Genomic DNA, 20,682 nt, shown 5'->3' on the forward strand with positions numbered 1-20,682 from the left:
ACATACCGGTCCCACAGCTTCACCCGAACCGGATTTCACCATACGGGGATTCGTCATCGGCAATAAGGAAGAAGGATAAGTATTAAGAGTATATGTACCTCTGCTGTGGTGACGTATAAATGTACACTCTTTTCAAAATCTTCAATAGCACACACTCTTTTACCTACCCACCGCTCCTTTTCTTCCTGCTTCTTCACCTTCCTTACTCTCCAAGCTGTAGTCAACATGAAACTTGCCAATGCCTCAATTTTAGCATTGCTACCGGCCACTGGCCTGGCTGCTTGCGGCACTCCCTACTCTGGCAGCCAGATCAATGGTACGCTGCTCCGCGCCGTTGTGCTTGACATGGGCAGCGATGCTGCCAACGTCACCGCCACCCAGTACGACCAGTACTTCAAGCAGGGTAGCGCTCTTGAGGGTGTCAAATCTGTCATTGCCAACAGCAATTTCTACATCAACCTGTGGGCCATCCCTGGCACCGAGTCCGCCTTTCAGAGTGTCAGCCAGTGCATGAGCGACGGCTATCTCGTTAACCAAGTAGCCTGGCTGTATTACAACAGCACCACCGCGAAGTGGTGGGGTGGCTACGAGGCTGAGACTGAGGCAGACAGTTACAATGCTGCCGCCCTGTCTGTTGTCACAAATATCGTGGCCGGCCTCGAGGTGCGCTTCTGGGACACTAACGGAGATGGCTACACCGATGTCATCGATGCCGACTATCTCGAGGGCGTTACCGTCGACACCATCACTCACAACGCCAACGGGACTTACTCGATCTACCGCGGAAATATTGACGTCGCGGACAAGACGCGTTGGGAAGGCACGAACTTTGACGCCGACCTATTCGACGGGTCCGGCCCGGCTATCCCTGAAAACAACTTTGACACCGCTATCTCACCCGGCGACGTCGCGCTCTTCTGGTACGGTCCCAAGGGTTGGGCCATGAAGCGTGCTCAAGAGGTTGTCGGCCTCTTTGTTGGCGGCGCCGACCACACCTCCTACAACATTGACGGGGTGTCCTATGAAGACGCCATGCGCTTCTCACGCGACAACCTGTTCATCTCTAACCGACCTGGCGAGTTTACCGACGCTCAAAAGTTCTTTAAGTTTACCAATGATTCAGCCGCTGGCCTCAATGTCAGCCTCTGGCTTGTACCTGTTACCCACACCACCGAGTACGGCGCGCCTGTCGGCATGACGAGCGACGGCAACTCGCGCATCTTCCTCGCCAGGGCTATTGCCCAGGCCCAAGCGCAGCTAGCCAACGTGACTATCAGTAGCAACGGCTCCAACGTCCCGTCCACCCAGGAATGGGTTAACCAGGCCAATTACACTCAACTCCACAACGCCATCGCTAGGGCCAACCTGTCGCTTGCCCTTGCTAACAGCTCGTCTTTCCTACTTGACTACCAGACCTACGTGCTGTACCAGACTCTCAACGGCAGTAGCACCGACATTGGTGCCGCGTTCGCCGGCTTCAGTTACACTGGCTTTGAGAACGCAGAGAAGCTCGGGACGGCCTAAATTCATCTTTCTTATTCCCCGGAGTCATTGATCTCATCACCCTTGGATTATTTATAGATACTATGTAGATAGACGCATCAAATAGCATAGTCATATAACCTAAACACCTCTAACCAGGTCTAGTGTAGCAATGTAAGAAGGCAAGGATTTCAGAGGAGAAAGTACCACGATTTTGCTGGGTCGAGTTTGAATGTCATTATTGGAGGCAAACTGAAGTAATCATATACTAATATATTCCAGGGGCGAGTCCATCCTGGCAAAAAGGAAGAATGCGCATCGAGATCTCGATCGCTGTCTGGGGCTGTTGTTCCAGTGGGAACAATAGTACTTCAGTGCCAACTGCCGTCTCTGCCGTTGTCCGAGCTCGACTTCGGAGACAGCAGCAACCATGGCCTGGCCATGTTCTTTCCTTTATCTCCGAAGGGTTGCCACGCGGAGAAGCGGTACAGAATTTAAGGTAAGATCATCGCTTCGTATACGTGGCAGATTGGGGTGCTCCACGTTGATGGCATGAGAGTCAGGGGCTATGGTTCAGCAAACGCTTGCTAAGCACACTGTGTTGTAATGTAATTGGGCCATGAACTACCGGCACAACAGACCACCGGCAGACCCGTTTGGGAGATCAGCGATGGGGCATATACTGGATCTACATTAGATATCGAAAATCGAAACATTCGGTGGCAATCCCACCCTCAGTCGCACCCCTTGGGAATATTCCGTGGGTACATCTGTCAGGCATCACTTGCTTGCTTCTTGTAGTCTGAAAAAACTGGTCTCTCTTCTAGGCCGGTGTCACAGAGAGTAGCACAGAAAGTCCTCTTCTTAGAGCTCATTAACATGTTTCTTCTAAAATAAATTCATTCATTTGACAGATTGTCTTTTGTCACTAGTACTTTTCGAATACCGCATCTGTTTACACACTGGCCGCGTGAAGAGCATGCGCGCACAGTCAATGTATAACTCGGACGTGGTTGACATTCGCAACCCTGAAGGGGGGAAGGAGGCGGGGGTGGGTTCGGGCCATAGATATGGATCTCGGCAGTTCGGAGAATGGTCTGGCCGAGGCTGTAGAGGATACTCATAATTCCATCATCTGCCAACCTGCTGGAGATTCTTTTCAGCAGCTCAGAATTACAGATGCGGAATTCAAAGACGGGGGTCAAACGGTTCGTGCTCAATGCCTGGGCCATACTTCCCTCGCCCCCCGGATTTTATGATAAATGACTGGGTAAAGACTTCCAACGCCCTGGTAATTCTTTGTTGCTGAACCGGCCCACGAACCAGGCGCCTATCAGCATATGGAGATATCAGCATATGTAGACGTCTGGAATTCTTACACAATGATCGACTCTGGTTGTTTGGCACGAGGTTGCTGTCCCTCGCGTCCCTTCCTGACACCTCGATCATGCTGTTTTGACGCACCAAATTTCCCTTAATAAACCTTACTGAACAAAGGGATACATCCTGCCTAATAACAGCGATGTAAATATTGGTTGGCTTGTTGCTTCAATCATTATCGATCTTTGAATACTCAACAGGTATGTGTTCTTCTACCGATAGCATGTGACACAAAATCAATGCAGAGGTCTGGTGCGAGAGAACAGCAGTGAAGACGTTCCTTATTCATTAGTCAGGCATAAATGTCCTTAGCCTTACACGCCAGCCAGAAACAGCGAGATATACTGCGTGGCTGAAGATCATTATGCAAGATTTGCACAACAACTGACCCAAAAGGGACACGCAAACCTGCTACTTGAAGTTCTTGGGTTACCTGGACGCGCATAATCACTATTCCGGTTTGAAAGTGAAGCTTCTGAGGGTAAGTAAGCAAAAGGCAGGCGGTGATGGGAAAGACTCTGCTGCTCCATGTTGGCACGTTTTCAGATTGGGTTGGACTCGAAAGTCTTCTGGGTGACAAAGATCAATAGCCCTCAGTGCTGTAGTAGTTTGTTCGGACATATAGAGCAATTCTAAGTTGCACAACTTCGCATGTTAGGAGCAATAGGAGGCCCAAGGGGGTAAAGTACATTTGACACTAAGACGCGATCGCTCCAGTAGATTGTAAAGCCAAGTGTGAGATAGTTCTTTCCGTAATAGTAAGTAGGTATTAAAGATGGTTACCATGACATAGCAAAGTCGTTCAAAAATCCAATCGACGATCGGTTGGAATATATATGATTCTCATAGGTGCACTTTGAAACTAGGACCGTCAAACATGAGACAGAAGGGTGTGGCATTGTTAACCTCATTCGTTGGAATTGACACAGTCTACAGGTAAACTAGATAGATGTCCTCGCAAGAACGACAAGGGGTTAACCATGTGCATTTTCTACTGCAAAATATGGGGACTGGGGAGGCATATGGCAGTATCCAAGTTGTACCCTCGCCAAGCACCATCAGGGACTAGCGGCAGCCCAAATCAGGGTCTGGACCCCGAATTGGCTTCTGACCTTGCCCGATGGAGACTAGCCGGCTGGTGTTTTGCCCGGACGTGACCTGAAGCAGTTTAGATCCGGTCGCAGTGTTGCCTCTTCTGTTAATCTTAAAGTCAGCATCACGAACAGGATTGGATGGCGGAGAAGGTGGCTGCCATCATCACGCCTCTTTTGCAGTCTCTCCTTTCTTTCTTTCTTTCTTTCTTTCTCTCTGAATTATTCCGTTGTTGTATCGCTCGTTATCCCGCATCTTCCTATCCACGCACTCGTTCATCCACCATCACAGCAATCAGTCACTCGTTCCCCATTATGATGAACCGCACACTCCTTCTCGGTCTGGCTGCTGCCGGCCTGGTCTCAGCCAAGGCCACCATCACCTCCATGTTCATCTTCGACACCGATCCACAGCCTTTGGCCGCGTCTATCATAGGTAACGCAAGTTGTCCTTGTCTCTATCAGCCTGGTATATTTTCCTCAACTAACCGTGATGCAGGATGCGACCGCGACAACCTACAGTATCAACTGCCCACCCGGCACCGATTCCAGTGATTGTGGCATGGGTCCCGGTCTTACCCTGATCGCCGGTCCCAAAACCACCATGATCCTGGACGCTCCGGACGAAGATTTGTATGTTGATGGTTGTCTACACCCTGTACATTGGTCATGACTGACATGGTTTGCTGCACAGCTACTACACCTGCGTTTGCTCTGTCGATGGAACGACGCACGCCGTCTGTACCGAAACAGCCTCGGGATCCGGCGCCAACTTCCCAGGAACCAGCAGCACCACCCTGGATGGTGATCTAGATATGATGCCTGTGACTATCACTGCGGGCTCTGTCACGAGCGTGGCTGCCTCCGCCGCCCACGCTACAACTGAGGCTCAGACAGCAAGTAGCACGGGTTCCGCTGCTACTGCTACGGGGAAACAGTCGCAGGCATCTGCCGCCTCTACTAGTGCTGCCATGGCTGGCTCTGTCACCTCTTCCAAGACTGCGACTGCCTCGAATGTCGATGCTTCTGCTACAGGCACTGGCAAGGCCTCCCTGCTCAAGGGTGACGCAGCGTTCCTCTTCGGAGGATTTGCTGCTGCTTTTGTTGCAGCTGTTCTCTAAACCGGCCTAAAATCATGTCATACTCGCATTTCATAGCGCTCAAGTCTCACAGAGGGCACTTATGTATAATAACATGGAATCATATCACGCTTTCTCGCAAAGTCATCCAAATTGTCTTCTAAGAGGAAAGCCGAGATGGATGCAGATATGGATGCAGATATGACGTGAACGTGTACGAAAGGACGACTAGATACTCGTACGCGTAAGCGTGCCGAACGGTGATCGTCAATTTCAGAATCCCACGACCAGTGGCTCATGCGAAGCTCCCTCATCATCATATCACATCTGACAATAATGTGCCAACAGTGTTCCAGGTATTGACCCAGCGCGTTGCGGTTAGTAGGATGGAGAGGATCATGCGGGACTTCCAGGGTTTGCCGTGGTGTGTAGTCTGCGAACTCCATCATGATAAGCACCAATTCCAGCGGAAGCTTCGTCGCATACATGAGGATCCTTCTAGATTTCTGGGGAATAATTGTGGGATCACATGATATCTGTGGTCTAATAAACCCTAAATCTTATCCCCATGCCCTCAGGTATTACCCCCTCCAGCCTATTCTTTCATCTAAGGAGTCCAATGCTCGTGAAGGTACCATCTTATTTCCACTGTGCGTAATGAAAGTCTGCTGGATCTAGACAGCGCTGCCGCTCTCCAAACGCGTACAACCCCAGCATCATGCCCGTAAAAGCCACCCCTACGGGTGGTGCTGCCGTCATACTGCTATTGTCCACTTCTCCTATCCACTCAATCAAAGCATCATCCGACTCAACGTCGCTGAGTTCCTGAAATCCAAACCGGTAGCTATCTCCGCACTCGATCACCAAGCGAACATCCGACTGGGAATGACGTAGACCGAAGTCGACCACCTCGCCTCCTGGAGAACGTAGCCGAACAATACGCTGGCCGTTTTTCCCCAAGCGGATTCCGACGCTGCTGTAGGTGAAATATGTCCACCATACTACTGCACCAGCTTCGCATACCTGGTTCCTCGGGTGAAAGGACAGTCGTGTCTCCCATGTGCAGAACCGATGAGTCTGCTTGCGAAGGAAAAGTGTGGGGCACGCTGGAACTGACAAATTATATGGACCGCCGTAGAGGCGAAGGAAGCCTGGTCGCTCTGTGAGGGAGTAGTCACGCACGACCGGGGTATTTTTGCGGTACCATCCAAGCTGGAGCTCGCTGTCTGAAAAGTCATCACGCCATGCGACTGGAACTGAGAGCTCATAGAGGTAGAAACTTTCGGAGTGAAGGGGGATCTTCTGGCCACTGTTGACAATGGGCCAGTCGTCCTTCCAATCTACTGGAGCTAAAAAGGTTTCGCGGCCTGTAATTGACATTAGCATACTGTGCGCAACATATAACTGGAGAAGTACTCACCGAAAACAGATTCCTCCCACTGCCCATCCTTCCAAACCGGACGTACTCCCAACAAAACAGCCCACCACTGCCCCTGCACATCTTCCACTAGATCCGCATGTCCAGTATTCTGAACGTCATCGTCCACTCCATTCCTCCAGAGAGGGTTATGCGGCCCAACCTCCCACGGCCCAAACGGACCGGTAGTACTGCGACTGACCCATTCGCAATGGCCGCTCTCAGTGCCACCCTCCGCAGTGAAAAGATAATAGTACTTGCCGCGTTTGAAGATATGTGATCCCTCCGCGACACCCGAGGAAGACTCCCTGATTAGTTTGGGCTCTGAAGTGGAGGCGCCCGTCTCTAAGTCAACAGTGACGATGTGGACGGCAAAGTCTTTTAGATTTGCACCGGGAGTTCGCTCCAGCTTGCGATATGTGCTTGAGAGGTAAACAGTGCCGTCGTCATCCCAGAATAGCTGCATCACTAGTCAGCTATGATTAATTGGGAGGGGGCCGGGGAGTCAAACATCCTGGTCAAAGCCAATTTGGTCAAAATATACCGGGTCCGACCACGACTTAGAGTCCCGGATATCAGTGGTCTTCACGTAGAATCCGCGCGGCCAGACGCGGTCATCTTCCTGAGGTCGATAACGCTGGAAGCAGGCAGCGAGGATGTAGAACACGCCGTCGTGATACCGCAATGTCGTAGCCCATACACCACCACCTGGCTCGGGGGTCTGGATCTGAAGTTGGCTGGAACGGGTGAGGGCATGGCCGATCAGGGTCCACTGGATTAGATCCGTGCTATGGTAGACGGGAGCGCCGGGGAAGTATTCGAAGGAGGATGTAACGAGGAAGAAGTCCTTCCCAACGCGGATTATGGAGGGATCGGGATTGAATCCCGGTAGGATGGGATTGATGTACATAGTGAATATGGGGGTGGGAGTAGAGATCGTGGGGTAGTGCTGACATGCGGGCTAATTTATGTATTCTGAATGAGTTGTAGGTGATTGGTGGAGAAATACGGGAAGTTGCGGGCAATGAGGGGATCGCTGCCAAGGGGATTTCGGTGTCGAATGAAGTTCCATGTTATCATGTACCGTCTACTATGTATTCCCTACGAACGTGCTTGATGTTCCATATCCTCTTTCCGTCATAAGCATTAGCAATAAGACTTCTTGGGGTTATTCGTCCTACGCCGTAGTCTGCCGCCGACGCAGCCAACAAGGCCAGCCATACGGAACAGCCGTAAAATGGGTCTCAAAACGCCATGACTTCTTTGGATCGACCTGTTCGATGTCGAAGTCGCGGATGATAGTGGCAGAGACCTTGGAGATCTCAAAGTGGGCCAGGTTCCGACCGGGACATTGGTTGTATCCAGCTCCCCACTGTGTCTGTAGTCAATATAGGGCAATGCGTCCTCTCTTTTTGAAGGCAACAACTTACGTGGATGAGGAACGGGTCCATCTGTCTGGCTCTTTCAGGGTCAAGCCATCTTTCCGGGTTAAAGTCATCACAGTCAGGTCCGAACAGCTCTGGATTCCGATGGAACGCCCAGGGGTTGATGCTGAGAAGTGTCTGTTGCAACAATGTCAGCATATTTGCCATCAGTGGAGGATTATGACTTACTCCTTCTGTAAAATGCCGTCCGCCAATGGTGAGACCACCCGCCGGGACGACACGAGGCAACCCAGTGCCGGTAGCCGGGTGGTAGCGATAGGTTTCCTTGATCTACACTCATCAGTATGGCGATCGCGATCGAAGAAGGGTCACATACACAGGCCTGGAGGTAGGGCAGCTTTGCTGCCTCAGCATAAGATACCACATGCGACAGATCGCCCCGAGCGTGTGCTTCATCCACCTCCTGACGCAGCTTCTGCAGGTGGTGTGGGTGGCGGAGCATGTAGTAGAAGAATGCCTGCAGCGTGGCGCTCGTGGTATCAGCGCCGGCGCCAATATTGGCGACAGCAGCTCCAAAGACCTCCGCCTCGTCCATGCGATCGGGATACGTGCGACGCACATGCAGCCAGCGCTCCATCATATCCAGTCTGACGGCGGGGTTCTTCTTCCGACTATCGATGGCGGCCAGGCAGGTGTCGAATATATGCGAAGAGGGCTGCAGACCAATGCGACTGAGCAATGGGTTTCCCAGTGTGAGGTTGTGGAGCCACACGTAGTGCCCCATGATGGCGATGTACAACGCCAGTGCTCGGGTGTTGGCGATGGCATTGCGGATATCGGTGCCCGTCTCGAGGAATCGGAAAGGGCTGGAAAAGGTCACTTCGCCGACCACGTCAAAGGCAAAGTAGTTAAACCAGCGATCAAACTCCACCGGCTGGCCCGATGCAATCAGTTTATCGAATTGATTCTCGAGGAGTCCCAGAAGAGCATCCACGTAAGGCTCGGACTTAATAATGTTTGACAGGGCATACCCCGACGCTACATTGCGGGACTTGCGAATGTGGCGCTGGGGATCCAGTTCTGACATTTGGTTCACATAATGATAGTCTGGCAGGCTAAAGATTGAGTACCACGATCCCTGATGTTTTTAGTGTGGTGACTTGAATACGGGGATAAGTTACTCCGTGAACATACTTTGGCGATGTTGGCATGAAGCAACAGGCGCACCGCATCAGGATGGGCGACGCTGACCTCATTGTCGGCGATGCGGACAAAACTGCCTGTTCTACCTGTTAGTAAATAACTTGTGTAATGGCGAACCGGTGGAGATGCACGGACCATGTCGGCGATGAAGTTTCACAATCTCCTGTTCGGTGTGGCCCTTGATCAACTGGTACACCTGCCAGAGGCTCGAAATTGAGGCCAGCCAAGGACCGGGAATATCCCGGATAGAATTTGCATAGCGCCTTCTCAAGGCGATCACCGTAATAAGGATAAGCAGCAGGAAAGGCACCGAGACTGGCAGGGATGCCAGATTCCCAGGGATCCAGACGGGTGCAAACAGGACGGACATGTTGGGTCCTGGCGGGTGACCAAGCATCTCCCTAAAATTCGAGACACAATTGGAGTCAATCCTTGGCTTGCTATTTGTATTTTCCCCGTAAACCCTTCTCGGGGGTGACTTGCAATGGAGGAAGCATGCGACGCACCGGTGCTGCTTAGTGTTGCTGCTAACGCTGCGCTAACGGCATTCCGCGGCCGCTATCTGAGATTTTTTTCCTGCATTGCACAGGATTGAGATGTTGAATTCTAAGCGAGCAGCTTCAGTATGATAATTCCCTTGTTCATCAAACCTAGCATGCACACTTCATTCATTCAGTACGATAAAAAGCAGCACTAATTTGCCCTTTGCAAATTATCCGCACGTTTGGCATACAGATGGCAGTGACATGAGGAAAGGCCCACCCCTCCGGAGATGGCAAACGTCCAGTGGAGAATTGAGACGCTGTGGCCAATTGTTCCCCTTGAATCAGGGCATGAAACCCGGCATTGACGGGGCGGGTGGAATCGAAGCGAGCTTCTCTTCTGATCCAGCAAATCATGTATGCGCAATATCAATAGCGTTCCCACCAAGGATCCATGACGTGAAAGGATCGAGTGGACCCATGTGTCACAAGCAAGGAACAAGCAAATCAACCCCCGGATCCAGACCTTTCATAATACCCATTGTGGTCTTGCCCGGGAGACAGATTGGGTTCATCCGCCCCCAGGAGGGTTCCACTACTCGTTAATGAGGATTGTCGGCTTTTCCTCATCCTTTCGCGACGGCTCTGAAATCCTGCATTAGTCTTTTGACACCCCTGTTTCTGCAGGAAGATTCGGCAGACAAAAACCCTTCCATGTCCTACCCACCAGATGTCTAAAGAACTTCCGTGTCCGCTCCTCTCGATATCTCTCGCCTTAATGTAGCGGCCCTGCGTCCACCATGGCGTCGACCAGCACACCTGAACTGACGCCCGAGTTCCTGGCGCAGGACCGACGCCCTGAGGCGAGGATCGGAATTGGAGTCGTGACGGCACTGTCTGGAGCGGTTGTGTTGATTCGAGTCTATGCGCGATGGTTCATGATCCGCAGTTTTGGCTGGGATGATGGACTCATCTGCATGGCGATGGTAGGATACCAATTTCCCATCTGTGACACAAAGCCTGACAATAATCGAAATGACAGCTCTTAAACATCGCTGTCATGGCCCTCACCACCCAAGTCCTCCGCTACGGCGCCGGCCTGCATGTCTGGGCCCTCGATACCGCCAAAACCCCGTTGCTGTACAAATGGCTCGTCTCTGCGCAACTGGTATACATGATCGCATTGTGGGTGTGTCGATTGTCGGGACTGGCCTTCTACCGTCGATTGAACCCGATGCCTCAATTCCAATTGTATCTCCGAATCTCGTTTGCCTTCGTCACGGCCGTCATGCTCGCCCAGGTCCTCATCATCGCTCTGCAATGTGTCCCGCTCGCTGCGCTCTGGGGCGGTGCTACCGGAAAGTGTTTGGGATCAAAGACGGTGTTTATTTCCACTGCCGCGATGACGATTATCTGCGACTCGCTTATCCTGCTACTGCCGGTCAAGATTGTGCTTTCGATCAAGGCGAATGCGACGCGCAAGGTTGCGCTGAGTGTGGTGCTGTGTTTTGGTGTTTTGTAAGTTCATATCAGCTATTCACTTTCCTCGGTGGATACTTACTTACTATTGGACTCTCAATCCAGTGCCGTGATGTGAGTGCCACGGTTCCAGATCCAACCGATAACCCCCAACTAATAAATTTAGGACCTCCGTCGCCCGCATCATCTCCATGATCCCCGCTATCCAGAAAACCGACGCAACGTGGTACTTCTCCGTCGTAATGGTCTGGTCCGATACCGAAGTCAGCACAGCCATCATCGCCCTGTCGTTGCCGGCATTGAAGGGTCTAGTCGGTGCTGTTGCGGGCAGTACCCGGAAAGGAACAGATCAGACACCAGGGAGTAATGGTGGCCCGGATCTGCATTTGCAGAATGTGCCTGCTAAAGGCGACCAGCATCTGTATGAGGGGTCGGATACGTATCCCAACGAGGCGCGGGCTAGTATTGGGGATAATGCGAGTCAGGAGGCGTTGTGGGTGAATACGAATGCCGGGATTCATGTCAAGAATAGTGTCAGGGTTAGCGTGAGTGATCGGTAGGGCATGGGGAGGAGGGATGTTAAGCTTTTCATATATGCTTCACGATAGATATTACAGCCATTTATATATGAATCAACATGAATTCTATCTACTATGTTCTCTTCTAAACCACCCTGCAATATAGCTGGTCTATCCAAACACATCAATCACACTCCGCGGCTCGCAATACTTTCCAATCGGAACATATTCCACCTCTTCGAATCCCATCGACTTGGGTCCGCCTAACTCCATTCCTCTCGGCGTATCCGTCCAGCGCGGCGACGCCGCAATAGCCAACACCACCACCTTAAGCCCATACTTGAACTCCGGAGTGCCCAGTCCAGCTCCAGACTCCGCATCCAACACAACAATCAGATCCGGCACGGCAGCCAGAATCCTCGTCTCGCCATCTTCCATCACTGCCTCGACGTAGGCATTCTCATTCTTGAACGGAATGTTCAGCGTCGCTTTGCGTCCATCACTCAACCGCCCATCCACCTCCAATACCCCGTAAGAGTGACCCGTCTTCAGCACTCTCGACACACTAACCACCTTGCCCTCGCCCAGAATAGCACCACTCTCCGGCCCTCCAGCCGCTTCAACAATCCGCATTGCCTTATCCGCAATGTTCTTCTCCAGAGTCACAGCCCGTCCAATCCACCACGCCAGAGAAACCGTATTCCTAATCGCCTGCTGTCGCACCCGTTCCGCTCGATGAGGCGGACCCGCACTCCCAGCGCGGCACCCCATTTCAACAACCGCTGCACGCATCGCCTTATCCACCAGCCGATCCGTGCGCGATCTCATCATCGTCATGCACGTACCATCGCCACTAGCGATCGCCGCCGGAACGAGCGCCTCTCCCCTCGGTGTACCATACACATTCGGCGTAACCTGCCACGTAGTGGGATACGCTCGACCCATATAATCTGCATCTAGACAGGGGACGTCGTAATGTGCGGCGACACCGAGATTCACCATGCCGTTGCCGCCACCGATCTCCAGGGCGAGGAATGCAGAGACTGGTTCACTGCCGGTCACCCGCATTAGTTCTTCGTGGGCTTGTAGACATTCGCTGTTCTCGAGTCGCTCCATGCTGACCTCTGGACTGCCCATGCAGCCGGTCCAGCCGACGAGGCTGTCGTCGGGTAAGGAGTCCGGGGATATGATGCGGACGGTACCGGGGTGGTTTTGTAGGTAGGCTTTGGCTTTTAGGTATTCCTGGTAGGGGTCGCCGCCGCCACCGCAGCCGAGGATTTTGCAGCCGCGGGTGATGAAATCCAGGTCGGTAGGGGAGATGATCCATTGGTTGTTTTGGATGTGAGGGCGGTAGGAGTGGAGATCAGGTTGTGTTTCTGTTAGCTGGGAAGCATGAAGTGGAGGGGCGAGAGTGTCTGTTTCGTGGACTTCCTCGTCTGGAATAGGGACTGCTTTGTCTGCAGATGATGTCGCTACAATGTCCAGCTCTCCCACGGCCCGCACCACAATGCGCGCCTTGGCCTCGACATACTGAATGGGTAGCATGGTCACCTCCGCAATCTGCACTGTATCTGGCCGAGCACCGTTGCCGAGGGCCCTGTCATTCGCCATTTGGGAGACAGCCTCTTGTGCGTCTTTGACAGTGCAGTTCGAGGTATCAACGACCGTATCAATCACCCCCGAGACACGCGAGATAGCAGCACCCACAGCGTTGGCGACCTCGCCGCCCTTGACGGTCTGTACTCGCCGGACACCTAGCAAGGGTTCATCGGTGCGGATGATAGGTGCGCCGCCGCCGACGATGAGCACGTCTACGTCGTCCTTGTGAATCTTGGTACGGTCGACGAGTTCCTCGATCTTGCGGCGCATGATGGATTGTGCCTGATGGATCATGGCGATATTTATATCGGCTAGACTAGTGGTATCGCCCATTCCTTTCAGCGGGTTCATCTCCGTCACGCCATGGACGGCAGATGCCACAGCGATATCGGTCGCAGTGAGGTACTCTCCGCCGAACAGGCGGGCTTTCTCCAACAGCTCGTGGGCCACACTATCCGGACCCACAGAGCAATCATCCTGTCCGATGCTGCGGACAATACTTCCTCCTCCTAGTCCGATGCTTTCCACGGCTGGAAGGGCAAAGTTGGTGCGCACACCCCCGACCAGACTCGTCACTGAGCTCATCTGTGGCAGGCCATTAGGTAGGAGTAGTCCGCTGTCGGAAGTGGTTCCGCCAATGTCGATGACGACCAATGGTTCTGTGCGCGTTGTTTGCTCTTTCTGCAGCTGCGCAGCTTCCGTAGCTGCACGCCAGAGAAACTCCCCACCGCGGATAGAGTTGGTTGGGCCTGAATTGAACGTCCGGATGGGGAGATGAACTGCCTCGGCCGCACTGAGAACGCTGCCGTCATTCTGTGTCAGATACAGAGTATACGGAACATCCTGGAAGATATCCTCCATGGCCTTCTGAAAGCCATAGATCGTTCGTTCGGCCAGTGGACGCAGAGTGGCGTTAAGGATGGCCGCGTTCTCTCTGGCCAGGAAACCCAAACCAGACACCTCATGCGAGAGAGTAATTCGCGCTTTGTACGAAGGACCAGCATGCTTTTCCATCGATCGCAGAATAGCTTCTTTTGCCCTCATCTCCTGGCGATGATCCAATGGCGCATACATACCGGCGATCACCACGTTCTTAATCCCATCATTGACCAATTGCGTGCCTATCCTCTCAAGCTCCGTCTCATCTAGCGGGCTTATTTCCTCTCCAGAGATCTGGTATCCCCCATGGCAAAAGTATGGCCGCGAGGCTTCGATACGCGCACGCAGATCGAGTGGAAAGTCGACAAAGGGAGGGATACTGCGACCGAATCCCTCATCTGGTCCACCACATAGTCGAATCACGGCGACACGGCGTAGAGATGGTGAGCGCTGGACCACAGCATTGACAAAGTGGGTAGTCCCGATAATGACGCAACCGATGGACGAAAGGGGCACATTTGCTGCTGCAATGATGGCCTGAACGGCAGTGGTGATGCCGGTGGTGACATCTGGACTAGTGGGTGCTTTGTGCGAGGCGACGATGGCGACGGGATCGAGACGAACGAGGACAGCGTCGGTGTTGGTTCCTAGACGTTAATTTGTCAGTGGAGCAGTTAAAGTAACAGTGGGTGGTGGAGGTGGAGACGGACCGCCAACATCCACTCCCAGGCGGTAGCGGGGTTCGATGACACTGCCCATGGTGGTGGAATCATGGTCAGTGACTCAATTGAGGGCGTCGATCCTATATAACTTCGGTAAGACAGGGTTCTTAGGAACCCCTCATGAGATGCCATGCTGATAAGCCGACCCCCCCTCATCCGAGGCCAATCGTTGCTCTGCGATATCGGCTAGACTGCTCGAGACGGGCCTCGTCCCGAAGCCACGGCGTATCTCGATCGATTGGCCAATCATCTTCACCTGTACACTTATACTATTGCTGGACGTGAGGATTTTTTGATGGCAGCAGAAGTATCATATTATCGGGGTATTGTAGTAAAAACAGAAAACAAACTCCGTGCCACACCAGGCCTTGATCCATCGATCAGAAAAACATCAGAAGGTTAGATACATCAGAAAACAAAAGAAATCTACGATGAGAAATGCGGCGCATTGATGAACAATCCCATCAGAATTCCACCCAACGTGCCCGCGATGGGAATCGTCATGATCCATGCCAGCAGCAGCAGTCCCACTCGCTGGAAGTTGACGGCCTTGAGCGTGCCATTGCACAGTCCCACGCCGACGGTAGCGCCCGTGATGCACATGGAGGTCGACACCGGCAGCGAGTACTGAGAGAAGACGAGAACCGTGATAGCGGCTCCCATCTCCATCGAACAACCGCGACTCGGCGAGTGGTAGGTGATCTTGTTGCCCATGACTATATCTCATTAGTACACATCACAATTCACACGATGATATCGACTTACCCTTCATGATGTTGTAGCCATACGTGATCAGGCCGATCGAGATACATCCTGACAGCACCGCCAATTGCCAGATGGGCACCGGTGCCTTGGCCGCCGCCGCGTTACCCGTTGACCAGGCCGAGTAGATAACCGCCCAAGGACCGACCGAGTTACCAATGTCGTTGGCACCATGAGCAAAGGAGGCAGTGCAGGCGGTCAACACTTGAATGAACGAGTAGGTGTGCTCGACTTCGTTGGGATACTTGGCGGCGTGGCTGTACACGCGCTGCATGCGCTTGCCTTCGGGGGTGCCCGCAATACCAGACTGAGCGGCGTGGATATCATAGTGCAGACCGTAGAGGAGTCCGCAGACAATCATTGCGGGAATACGCTTTGCCAGAATCACCATATTATGGACCTCATACAGCTGACCGGCTCCCATGGGGTTGTCGCGGAGAGTACGCATTGCCCAGCCCAGGGGTCCACGCTTCTTGAGCAGCCGCTCCCGCAGCCGACGGTCGGATTGTTCCGTGAGTTCCTTGTAGGTCAGTTGCTGAGTTTCGCCGGCCACCATGCGCTTCTCGCCTTCTTCACTGCGGGACTGGATTGACTCGACGCCAGCCTGGGTGGCTCGCTTTACATCATCGCCGCGGAGAGTATCCGGGGAGCCTAGCGTGAGGTCTTCGGAGCTTCCCTGCACGACGGCGTAGTCCGGAACCTTGGCCTGTTCGCCATGAGTGACAACGGGGCGGGTCAGCAGCATGGGGCCCATGATGAACATCCACCATTTCACACTGTGATCCTTTCTGATGACGCGGGCGTACACAAAGGGAACGAAGAAGATGGCAGAGAGAAGCATGACGCCACCACCGGTGCCCATGGTGACCGCCGCAATGTACCAACTAGGCTTCTTGGACAGACCCAGACTGGGAGAACCCTTGTAGACGATGGACAGGGTGCAGATCGTGGCGGCGATGAGGAAGAAGAAGGGGGAACTGTAGACAGCCCAGGGGATGGGGTTCTTGCGGATGAGCACGACCAACTTGATGAGCATGAAGATGATAGCCGCGAAACCTCCCGAGATGATGGGAGCCATTCCCAGCCCGGCGAAGATGGCACCCAAGCCCTTGCCATCATTCCAACCCCACTGCACGTGAGAGGCACCCACGGTAGCCACACCCACGCCGGCGACGGCAGAGATCAGGGAGTAAGTCGAGGAGACATGGGCGGAGTGGCGCGTACACCACATCACCCAAGTGGATGCGGCAGCCAAGGCACAGGTGAAGGCTAGCATCTGCACGCCCGCGTTGCCCTGGAAGGCGGAGTTGGGAATGATGCCGTTCTTGATGGTATCAGCAGTACGAGCTCCGACACAGATGGCGCCCAGCATCTCGAAGACGGTGCCGAAGACCATAGCCTGGCGATAGGAGACGGAACGGGAGGAGACACTGGTTGCCCAGGAGTTGGCCACATCGTCTGGATTCAAACACAGAGGGCATGTAAGTAAAGGTTCATCCAATCCGGGTAAGCACATGACTTTGGTGTCACCACTCACTTGCACCGTTGTTGTAGGCATCCAGCATGGCAAACAAGGTGCCGATGGCGAAGACATAGTCGTACTCGTGGAGGACCGCCATGATGATGACTTGTCTTGTCTTTGGCTGTGAGTCCTGCCAAAGGGGAAGGGAGGATGAGGAGGAGTGAGATGGAGGGAAGGATGGAGAGAAGGAATCTGACGGACAGCCTCATGAACCTTTCCCTGCGGTCCAGCTCACTTTATGTGACCAGCAGAGGCCATCAGACCGGGCAGGACATTCACTCTACTGAGGGCCACGTGCCCTTGGAGAGTTTACGGGTGGAGGATGGAGGCAATGTAGTCCTCCTCCATGTCAGGGAGCTGAGGTCGGACACGTTCCTGCTTGGAGGCCGATGATTCGAAGAACCAGGGCGGAAAGCTGACCTCGACGGGACTGTCCAGGGTGTCGGGAAATACACGGATTACAGAGGGTATGACAGGGCCAGACTCGGAAATTCGCGCAGAGACTGTAGCTTTCACAGCAAAGCCACTGGAGCAGGATCAGGTACTACCAGCAAGAAACTGACTTTCGGGATACCAACTACCAAAGTGTTACAAGATTACCGCCACCAGTCGCACAGGATGGCCCTGCTGGGCATGGCTGGGCGGTGGCTTGGCATCCGCACTGCCTGCTATCGTTTAAGCAGATATGATGGAAGTATATTGGCTCGTGTCGTAGATATACTCGCAGTGAAGTCTGGGCGGACCCGAAGAGGCGTGTCTTGGCAGGCTGGGCGGAACGGGCACGTCTCCACTACTCCTATCAGTGCACACAGCGGGCCCACGTGGGGATGCTGCTGCAGCTTCATTCGCCGTATCTTCCCCCGGCCGGACTTCCAGAAACACCATCCCAGCAACACTGCCCGCGCGGTGACTGGCACGGTGTCACGGCCCAGAGCTGGCCACTACTCTTGGCACGCCAAGGTAATCTTCCGATGCTGTCGTGGAACACGACATTATTTTCCCATCACCAACGGGTACCAAACTCTAATAGGTTGCCTCCTACGAACCATTATTATTAATACCCCACGACTAGATCGCACGAGTCACCATGAGGATCAAATTCTATTGTCCCATTAACCATTAATTACGCGGGGAGATGCAGCGAATTTCCCTGCCTCCCCTTTCTATCACTTGGACAAAAAAAAACAGTACAAAAGTACATCGTTTAGTTCACCGGAATGTTCCGATCCAGATAGCCACTCCACGTGGCCAGGCTGCGCTTCCACGGCGTGTTGGACGACAGCTGCACGTCCTCGATCGCGCTGGCATACTTGATCAGCGTCGCCTCCGAGTAGGCCGTGCCCATCAGCGCCAGTCCGTAGGGCATGTGCGAGTCCTTGTTGATGCCCGCGGGGAGCGTCACCACGGGGTAACCCGCCTGCGCGGCAATCTCGATGGAGGGGGCAAAGTCCGGAGGCACCAGCAGCGCCGTGAGGTTACGACCCTGGTAGTGCAGAGCAGCGTCGATACCTTCCTCCCGACTGGTGCGGTGGCAGTACTCCAGGGCCTGCCAGTAGGTCTCGTTCATCTCGCCCTTGGTGGCCAGCGACGCCAAGAATCCGTCTTGGCCCGAGGCAAACGCCGGGTTCACCCCGGGAACACCACCCTCACTGCCAGCATTGTCGATGTTGTACTGCACAATATCCTCCAGCGACCGCATGTTGGTGTTGTTCAGCTCCGCCAGGTAGTCCCGGATGTTGTTGTAGAAGTCCACCTTGACGTACGAGTACTCGGACTGGTTGGGGTAGCCGCGCGTGGTGCCGTAGTCCCAGTTCCAGCCGGACGGGTCGACAATCTCCTTGTAGTGCGGCAGCTCAGTGCCGTTGATGATGGTGGCACCCGCCGCCTCGATCAGCGCCAACAGCTCCATCAACTGGGCGTTCTGGGCGGCGTCGTTGTACTGCCAGAAAGACAACCAGGGGAGACCGAACACGGCGCCCTTGAGGGCCGTCTGGTTGGTCAGGAACTGGGCGTAACCGCCGGCCGGGGTCTTTCCCTGCTGGGCGTAGGTCTCGTTGTCGCGGGGGTCAATACCGTAGATGGCGTCCAGAGCATAGGCCGCATCGCGCACCGTCTTGCCAAAGGTGCCGACCGTGTCCTGGTGCAGAGACTCGGGGATGACACCCGCACGGGAGGTCAGACCGACGGTAGGCTTGATGCCGACGACGTTCGAGCGCTCAGCCGGGTTGATCACTGGTACTCCATATTAGCAATGTCATCTTTGATTTCTTTCGAGATCTACCGAACTTACCACTACCATCAGTCTCGGTACCCAGAGCAAAGGGCACCTGGTTGCTGGTGACGGCCACACCAGAACCGGAACTACTGCCACCGGGGTTGACGGTGAAGTTGTAGGGGTTGCGGCACTGGCCACCACGGCCCGAGTAGCCCTCAGAGTAGTCGTTGGAGCGCATGTCGGCCCACTCACTGAGTGCAGCCTTGCCCAGGAGGACCGCACCTGCCTCGCGCAGGCGATGGACGACGTGAGAATCGCGAGGGACGACGGAGCCGACGAGAGCCCAGCTACCCGCGGTGGTCTCCATCTTGTCCTTACTGGCGATGTTGTCCTTGACCAGGAAGGGGATACCGTGCAGGGGACCGCGGACGGTACCCTGCTTGCGTTCGGCATCCAACGCCTCGGCAATAGCCATGGCGTCGGGGTTGAACTGCAGCACGGCACTGACACACTGAATGAGCTAAACACATCTTTGTGAAAAAAAGAATAGGGGGGGATTACTTACTTGGTGTAGGGCTGGACCTGGTAGATGCGCTCGAGGTAGCACTGCAGCAGCTGGGAGCCGGTGAAGCGACCAGCCTTCAGCTGAGCCTGGATGTCATCGATGCTGGCCTCCTCGAGGGTGAAGCCATGGCAGTCCCGCATGGGGAAGAGATCGGAGCCATTGACGCCCAACTTGGGGAAATCATAAGGGAAAGGTTGGGTATCAATCTGCTGGGCCACGAGGGAGTCGTTGAGGGTGATGGCGTTGGCCACAGCGGCCAACCCGGTGGTGAGGAGCCAAGAGGCAAAGGAAGGCATGGCCGATCGTCGGTTTTCTCTCTCTCGATTCCCTGCAGATCGCTGCCACGTGGAAAAAGAGATTTAGTAGGGAAAGATGAGACAGGGGAGGGAAAAGAAAAGCAAAGCAGATGAGTTGTGGTTGGTTAAAAGGGTTGGCGCGAACAGGCACCAACGGCGACCAGCATCATGCAAGGGACTGTAGGGACGGGGACGGTTTCTGATCTAGTGCAGACAGGGGGGGCAAACTAACTACTACTGGAATGCCACTATTGAATTGGGGAGATGGAGAAAGAGTCCGACTGGAGGAGATGATTGGATCCTAGCCATGATCGGTATATTAATTGGTTGCGTAAAGGCGTCAAAATCTGGATGGTGTGGGGAGCAACCAGCAGAACAGAAAGGGAAAGTTCATCGGCAAAAGAAGGGTGGGTGGACACGGACCGGCCGCCACAACCTTCCGTGACAGTTCTGACACACACCTGTGACTTTGAATAGACACTGACCTACTATTCCTTAAGGTAATATTCACGAGAGAAGAGGTAGAGAATCAAGGAAGGAATGAGATCGAAATGGATTTTCATCTAATTTCAGTAGAGTAATAAGCTTTTTCAGGGCAAGACATGC

The 20,682-nt window shown here is 53.8% G+C and overlaps 9 protein-coding genes across 9 annotated transcripts; 3 read left to right on the forward strand and 6 right to left on the reverse strand.

The window, feature by feature from the left end:
* Positions 1-225: 225 nt before the first annotated feature.
* On the forward strand, positions 226-1,546 carry BO85DRAFT_510175 (uncharacterized protein; the record flags this gene model as incomplete). Its single annotated transcript, XM_025664537.1, has 1 exon — positions 226-1,546. The coding sequence occupies one exon, from the start codon at positions 226-228 to the stop codon at positions 1,522-1,524; it is 1,299 nt and encodes a 432-aa protein (XP_025517375.1). The 3' UTR covers positions 1,525-1,546.
* A 2,722-nt stretch (positions 1,547-4,268) lies between these two features.
* BO85DRAFT_485927 (putative GPI anchored protein) lies at positions 4,269-5,074 on the forward strand (the record flags this gene model as incomplete). Its single annotated transcript, XM_025663353.1, has 3 exons — positions 4,269-4,378; positions 4,476-4,586; positions 4,648-5,074. 3 exons carry the CDS (start codon positions 4,269-4,271, stop codon positions 5,072-5,074), a joined length of 648 nt encoding a protein of 215 aa, XP_025517376.1.
* A 298-nt stretch (positions 5,075-5,372) lies between these two features.
* On the reverse strand, positions 5,373-7,407 carry BO85DRAFT_243282 (glycoside hydrolase family 43 protein). The gene is made up of 3 exons (XM_025654860.1): positions 6,961-7,407; positions 6,453-6,909; positions 5,373-6,399 (listed from the first exon to the last, which is right to left on the reverse strand). Exons 1-3 carry the CDS (start codon positions 7,357-7,359, stop codon positions 5,672-5,674), a joined length of 1,584 nt encoding a protein of 527 aa, XP_025517377.1. The 5' UTR covers positions 7,360-7,407; the 3' UTR covers positions 5,373-5,671.
* A 39-nt stretch (positions 7,408-7,446) lies between these two features.
* BO85DRAFT_447368 (cytochrome P450) lies at positions 7,447-9,462 on the reverse strand. Its single transcript, XM_025659708.1, has 6 exons — positions 9,173-9,462; positions 9,029-9,114; positions 8,211-8,972; positions 8,063-8,164; positions 7,880-8,011; positions 7,447-7,821 (listed from the first exon to the last, which is right to left on the reverse strand). Exons 1-6 carry the CDS (start codon positions 9,405-9,407, stop codon positions 7,627-7,629), a joined length of 1,512 nt encoding a protein of 503 aa, XP_025517378.1. The 5' UTR covers positions 9,408-9,462; the 3' UTR covers positions 7,447-7,626.
* A 760-nt stretch (positions 9,463-10,222) lies between these two features.
* Positions 10,223-11,623, forward strand: BO85DRAFT_243307 (uncharacterized protein). The gene is made up of 4 exons (XM_025654861.1): positions 10,223-10,505; positions 10,562-11,037; positions 11,104-11,112; positions 11,165-11,623. Exons 1-4 carry the CDS (start codon positions 10,320-10,322, stop codon positions 11,556-11,558), a joined length of 1,065 nt encoding a protein of 354 aa, XP_025517379.1. The 5' UTR covers positions 10,223-10,319; the 3' UTR covers positions 11,559-11,623.
* Positions 11,622-14,753, reverse strand: BO85DRAFT_416615 (hydantoinase/oxoprolinase; the record flags this gene model as incomplete). The annotated part of the gene is made up of 2 exons (XM_025657739.1): positions 11,622-14,641; positions 14,705-14,753. The coding sequence occupies 2 exons, from the start codon at positions 14,751-14,753 to the stop codon at positions 11,688-11,690; spliced, it is 3,003 nt and encodes a 1,000-aa protein (XP_025517380.1). The 3' UTR covers positions 11,622-11,687.
* A 263-nt stretch (positions 14,754-15,016) lies between these two features.
* Positions 15,017-17,097, reverse strand: BO85DRAFT_416617 (sodium/phosphate symporter; the record flags this gene model as incomplete). The annotated part of the gene is made up of 3 exons (XM_025657740.1): positions 15,017-15,432; positions 15,482-16,936; positions 17,016-17,097. The coding sequence occupies 3 exons, from the start codon at positions 17,095-17,097 to the stop codon at positions 15,143-15,145; spliced, it is 1,827 nt and encodes a 608-aa protein (XP_025517381.1). The 3' UTR covers positions 15,017-15,142.
* A 212-nt stretch (positions 17,098-17,309) lies between these two features.
* BO85DRAFT_485933 (uncharacterized protein) lies at positions 17,310-17,635 on the reverse strand (the record flags this gene model as incomplete). Its single annotated transcript, XM_025663354.1, has 2 exons — positions 17,310-17,526; positions 17,601-17,635. 2 exons carry the CDS (start codon positions 17,633-17,635, stop codon positions 17,310-17,312), a joined length of 252 nt encoding a protein of 83 aa, XP_025517382.1.
* A 450-nt stretch (positions 17,636-18,085) lies between these two features.
* Positions 18,086-20,157, reverse strand: BO85DRAFT_392972 (amidase family protein). Its single transcript, XM_025656863.1, has 3 exons — positions 19,781-20,157; positions 19,291-19,718; positions 18,086-19,232 (listed from the first exon to the last, which is right to left on the reverse strand). Exons 1-3 carry the CDS (start codon positions 20,074-20,076, stop codon positions 18,205-18,207), a joined length of 1,752 nt encoding a protein of 583 aa, XP_025517383.1. The 5' UTR covers positions 20,077-20,157; the 3' UTR covers positions 18,086-18,204.
* Positions 20,158-20,682: the final 525 nt, after the last annotated feature.

The sequence above is a fragment of the Aspergillus piperis genome, assembly GCF_003184755.1.
Source record: "Aspergillus piperis CBS 112811 unplaced genomic scaffold BO85scaffold_5, whole genome shotgun sequence".
In the NCBI taxonomy this organism is placed as follows: domain Eukaryota; kingdom Fungi; phylum Ascomycota; class Eurotiomycetes; order Eurotiales; family Aspergillaceae; genus Aspergillus; species Aspergillus piperis.